Source organism: Anneissia japonica, unplaced genomic scaffold (assembly GCF_011630105.1).
Source record: "Anneissia japonica isolate Jap-2015-1 unplaced genomic scaffold, ASM1163010v1 scaffold287634_len692169_cov176, whole genome shotgun sequence".
In the NCBI taxonomy this organism is placed as follows: domain Eukaryota; kingdom Metazoa; phylum Echinodermata; class Crinoidea; order Comatulida; family Comatulidae; genus Anneissia; species Anneissia japonica.
The window spans coordinates 254,459-260,431 of NW_022739883.1; the positions used below are offsets into that span (position 1 = coordinate 254,459).

The following is a 5,973-nucleotide window of genomic DNA, read 5'->3' on the forward strand; positions in this document are numbered from 1 at the left end:
TATTTGAACAGAATTTGGCAATACAATTATAGCTTTTCACTCATCATCTGTACTAACTCATTAAGACAACATTAATCTCAGATTGCATTTGTATATAAAAAATAACTAATCATAATAAAATTACACTTGTTCTGATTTGGCTATTGTAAAATGAATTATTGCGCTAAAATCGAGATTGCTTCTTAGTCAAACAAGATCAAAAGTACAATAAAAGAAAGCTACGATATTGATAACAAAGGAAAACACTAAATCTTTGACAAAACTGATCACCCAAAACAAATACATTCGATCAGTTTGCGTGTTTTGCATCACTGGTATTTGCAGTGGCGTATGAATTCTTGAATTGGGGGGTGGGGCTCGTTGATCAGTTGAGGGGCGTTAATTCGCAAAATATGGTGATTTTAGGTGATTTTTAACTACTTGAATTGGGGGAACACGAGTAATTTTGAGGGGAACACGAGTAATTTTTTGGGGGATGCGCCCCCCCCCGCGCCCTCCCCTATATACGCCACTGGGTGTTTGTCAAGTAAAAATTCATACAGTGGAGGGAGCTTCAAAGTATTTTAGAACTTGAACAAAATCGTAGTTAGTAAATTTTGAATACCATGCTCAATTTGATTTGTTTTTTCTTTCAAAATCAGCAAATGATTTATTCATTCAGATTTATTGTGATTCTTTTATTTCGTTCGTATGAATCACAGGAGCAACACAATTGGTTATTAATGTAGCTTCCTTTTAGCGAATAATCACTTATAATCGATTTTAGTTGCTTGCTGTTGTTACAGTCGTAGCAGGCAAGGTCACCGGCGAGCAGGTTAACAGCATGACCCCTTTTATTTAAAGAAAATATGAAAATTACTACTTTGTTGCTAAATTTAAAATTGTTCCAGAATTTTCTATAGAACAATACATATTTAACATAGCATCCAAGAGTAATTAAGTCGGAATATTGAAAGTAAAAAATACAAATACTAGTTTCTGATAATTTTAACATTGGTTACATTAACAAAATTATGGGGGGGGGGAGTGAATAGGGTGGCTAGCCACTCAACCTTAGTTTACTGCGAAAAAAAAATAATGGACACTCGTCTTGTGTGTGTGCTTCTCATGTACTCTAGTAAAACATACACTTTTATTTTAAGCTTAATTCTTTTCAGATGCCATCTAAGATCGTCTAGCAGTTTACTAATTCCAAAAAAAATCTCAAATGGGAGGAAACACCCCTCTCAAAAACACCATTNNATGAAAGGAATTCCCTAAAACCCCCCCAACAACCCGCTCGTGCTTCGCCCCTCGCATCCCCCCCCATTACTAAATCCTAGATCCGCCACTCTGTGCATGACAAAAAATCATCCATGTTTGACAGAGTCCGTTTTTGTACAGTTGAGAGAATATTATGTTTTGTTGAAAAGACGAATCAAGTTTCTATGCGGTACTTTCTCTCAGTGTGTTATTTGAAATGTCAGGCATTGCAAACGTTTCTAATACAATATTTTGGGGCGTGATTATCCCATTTCCTTGCATTGTATTATCTAAGAAAAACTGAGGCTCAGCTTCCGGTAAAACAGATTTTGAAGTCCATTTTGAAAGTGACCAGTATGGCTGAAAAACTCCTTGCTTCGTTGGATTCTTTTTCAAAACTCCGAGTTTCTTCAGCCACAAATGACGAACTTCCGACGGCCAGACACAACATGTCCCGAAGATCGCAGATCCCTCAAGAATACTAAACAGGAAAAACAAACCATCTGTCCCCGTGGTGGCGCTAAATATTGCTATAAATCCAAATATAACAGTAAGAATTCCAAGAATGACAATTACGCTAGATGCTATGACAAGAACACGCGCTTGTTGACGTTTTCGAAACATTGGATCACCTTCATCCTCAATCTTTCCATCTATTAATGGTACTGACATATTACAGGCCATAAAATATACAATAGAAATTGAGCATACTGCAGCGAAGACCGGTACAATCATCGAAATAATGAAAACCAAAGCTGGACTTTTGACAATGAAGCAACTACAAATAAAATGCAAAATGCTATTAAAACGTGTAATTTTGTAGAAAAGGTTATGATAATAAATTAATTCTTATACCTTATTTATTAAAGGATTACACACATTATATTTTCAAAGAAAATTGTTACTACTTCAAGAGTGCAAACTAAATTTTGAGAAACGAATTATCAAATAATTACTGAAATCTCTATCAGTATTTCAGCCAGTTTAGTCATCCGCATAATCAGTCAGTAGTCAGTCAGTTGGTGGTCAGTCCGTCGGTCCTGAGACAGCTATTTAATCAGCTGACAAATCAGTCAGCTGCAGCTTGTTAATCAGCAGTTCAGTTATTCAGTCAGTCAGTCAACCATCCAGACAGCCCACCAGTATATCCAGTTACTCAGAATCAGCCATTCAGTCAAACAGTCAGGAAGTCGGTCAGTGTCGTCAGTCAGGCATACAGTCAACTAGTCAGACGGTCGGTCAGTCACTCACTCAGTCACATAGTCACTATAGGCCTATGCATAATAAAAAAATAAATTAAATTAAATCAAACTAACAATGAGACTTACTGTTGATCTTTTTCTATATAAGAATCTAAATCAATGGCTGCTACTATGATGACAATAACCAGAGGTATTCCTGAAATTAGATGCAATTCTTACATCATGAATGTTTCATTTTACGAGCCAATTTACAAAGCATGGCGAGAAAAAACTATTTTCTCGAGCGACATTTTTCTTGTTCGATTTGTTTAATGTATACAGGTATATCGTTTTCCTCCTGCGTTTCTGATATTTAAACATTTATGTTCTTGACTATTCAGTTATTCATGTTTAACCAAAGAGTATAAATAGAACAAGAGAGCAAAGTCCCGTTCGTAAAAACGTCACGCCTGTGTAGCTGTCTCTTATACACATCTAGATGTGTATAAGAGACAGGTAATGTATATATGGCTACCACCTCCACTTACGCCTATATTATTTTTAATAATTTTTTTTTAAATAATTTAAAAAAAACCAAAATTAATATATTGAAAAGAAATGTGAAACCCAGTCCATTCTATTTTGTTAAGCAGATTGCCTATCAATATCACTTTGCAGCAAATACACCTGTTTGACTTGCTTAAACAAAGAATGTGAATAAAACATGTTTCTTTAAGATAAAAATAATATATACACACAGCCTAAATTTTTAATGTTATTTGCACATTATTGCATAAACATCACAAAAACCTTTCTCTAAAATGGTTACTGCATTTAAAATCAAATGTTATTACAAAACAGTAAAGAGTATTTGAACAGAATTTGGCAATACAATTATAGCTTTTCACTCATCATCTGTACTAACTCATTAAGACAACATTAATCTCAGATTGCATTTGTATATAAAAAATAACTAATCATAATAAAATTACACTTGTTCTGATTTGGCTATTGTAAAATGAATTATTGCGCTAAAATCGAGATTGCTTCTTAGTCAAACAAGATCAAAAGTACAATAAAAGAAAGCTACGATATTGATAACAAAGGAAAACACTAAATCTTTGACAAAACTGATCACCCAAAACAAATACATAGATGTGTATAAGAGACAGGTGCGTATGGGCGTATCGTTTTTTTACGCTCTCAATGAGCGTTGTTGGCTCTCTTGTTCTATTTATACTCTTTGGTTTAACTTACCCCAAGCCAAGACCGATGACTTCAATACAAAGCTTTTAATAGGCAGTGCCCTTGCTGTGACAAATACGATGTAGATATCAATAGCGCCCACAATCATCCAGCTCAACGAAACCAATATCCCATAATGCATTAAGATTCCAAAAGTTGCACAAACTTCTCTGTTGCTGGTTAGATCGATTCCAACAGTGAAGAATAAGTGCCAAATGGCTAAAGCCGAGAATAGGTGGGCTAAAATCTGATGTGGTTTGCTATTTCTAAGATCCCTTTGAGAAATCAATAATTTCATAGTTTTGTTTATTATTTCTTCTAATAATAATTTAGGTTTCGCATATATAGTGCTTAATGCCAACAAGACCTCTAAGCGCTTCACATTATCAACAATGTCATCATCATCATCATCATCATCACCATCATCTTCACCATCATCTTCATCATCATCTTCATCATCATCATCATCATCATCATCATCATCATCATCATCATTAATTGTTATTGTTTTATTATTATTATTATTATTATTATTATTATTATTATTATTATCATCATCATTATTATTATCATCATCATTATTATTATTGTTGTTGTTGTTATTATGATACTCAGCTCCCTGGAAGAATTCTCCAAAATTGCAACTGTAATCAGAGCATTTTGTGTTTGAAACTACCAGGTACCCACTTGATTGTACCAAACCGCCCTTATTAGGCCTAATCAAAAAAAGTTTGGAGTCCCCCATTTTACAAGTAGGTCTCGAAGGTTTTAATTAAATATAGTTTTATGGTTCTCCTGGTATATATAGCACTTTTATATTTCAAACTATAATGGCATACTTTCTTAACAAAAAATTATGACAATGAGCTGAAATAACATGACAGGATTTGTGTTACCTTGGTTATAATGGTTATTATATATGACTTAAAAATATCATAAGTAAATCATATTGGTGTGAATTTAAAGATGATGACACTGATAATCTATTACGACAAATTGTGAAATGAGTGTAGCATTGGTTGTAATTTGGAAGTACACTAATTTACACTTACTTGAGACAAACGAATATTAAAACTGTTAGAAGAAGTAATATTGTTGCTATGGCACTACCAACTCTGCTTATGGTGTACTTGTGATACACCGTTATTGGAATTCCGTAAACGTCCTGTTAAAAAAAAAATATTTGTTAGAAAATTAAGGCAAAGAATAATACAAGTGTATGTCAATTGGTGTGCAAATGATGAAAACTGTAAAGGTTTATGTAAGTTCATAATTAGGAATGTGTATCTGGGATATAAAGATGGCGAAAAACTGTACTTAAGAATGAAAATGTCATTAGCAATTTTACCATAGCAACTGCAAAACTTGAGTAGCTGTTGCAAGTACAATGGATGTATTGTCCTTCCTCGGATATCGTGCACCCTTCTTCGGTCCATCCACCTTTACCTTCATCTTTTGACCAATCCCACGTTTGGCAATCTTTGTTCAACGTTCTGTTTTTCACCTGCGGCAAGTAATTGTAAAAGTTGTTGAGAATATTATGTTTAGTTTATAAGTAAAATGGAATTTGAAGTGCAGTGCCAGAGTGCAATGTCAAATATCCTATAGAGCCTTATAATTCCATGCGTGGCGTTCTATGTTTTAACGATTGTTCTTTTACACGTGGCAAGTGATGGTGGTAAACTTAAAAAATGAGTTTCGAGGGAACGTTTTGTTCAGCATTTCGGAATTTTCTTGTTAATGTTGTTTTTACACACCATACACGTTAGCGCTCAAGAGAAAAAACGCATGATGTGGATGAGAATGGGTATATATAGGGAGATATTGTTCTTGCGTTTGTGAACGGTTCATTATATCAACAATGAATGTAACTGAAAAGCTATACATACCTTAATTGGTTGAAAGTATGCACTTATTTTTGGCACACCAGTATTATTACTTGTTGCCAGAGTTGTGATTATTGGCGTATTTATCTCCCGTATAAATTTTGAGCTTTTGGAAGACAGTCGAAGCTCATCGCTAGGCGATCGAAACAAAACATCATTTTGGTGGAGAAGAAACGTCTTTCGGGTGTTGCCTAAAGTTTGGAAAAACGATGATTTTAATCTCAAATGATATACTGTATCATGTAGCTACGAGACATGTTTTAAGTAAAAATCTACTAAACTAAGTTGCCATAACAGGTTAAATCCATTCATAAGTGGAAACCTTAACAATGAAGAGGGTTAAAAACAGTACCTTAAGGCGAAAGGACTGTCACTAAGGGGAAATTTCAACGACGTAATCATAGACAAAAGAGTTCCCC

The 5,973-nt window shown here is 34.3% G+C and overlaps 1 protein-coding gene across 1 annotated transcript in view; it reads right to left on the reverse strand.

Annotated features, from left to right (window-relative positions):
- Positions 1 to 1,309: 1,309 nt before the first annotated feature.
- Positions 1,310 to 5,973, reverse strand: part of LOC117118112 (adhesion G-protein coupled receptor G4-like) — a gene marked incomplete in the record, with an annotated part of 12,892 nt that continues 8,228 nt past the window's right edge. Inside the window, 5 exon segments of the mRNA XM_033262615.1 lie at positions 1,310 to 2,020; positions 2,571 to 2,640; positions 3,681 to 3,943; positions 4,721 to 4,833; positions 5,017 to 5,172. Coding sequence (XP_033118506.1) covers positions 1,426 to 2,020; positions 2,571 to 2,640; positions 3,681 to 3,943; positions 4,721 to 4,833; positions 5,017 to 5,172 — 1,197 coding nt within the window.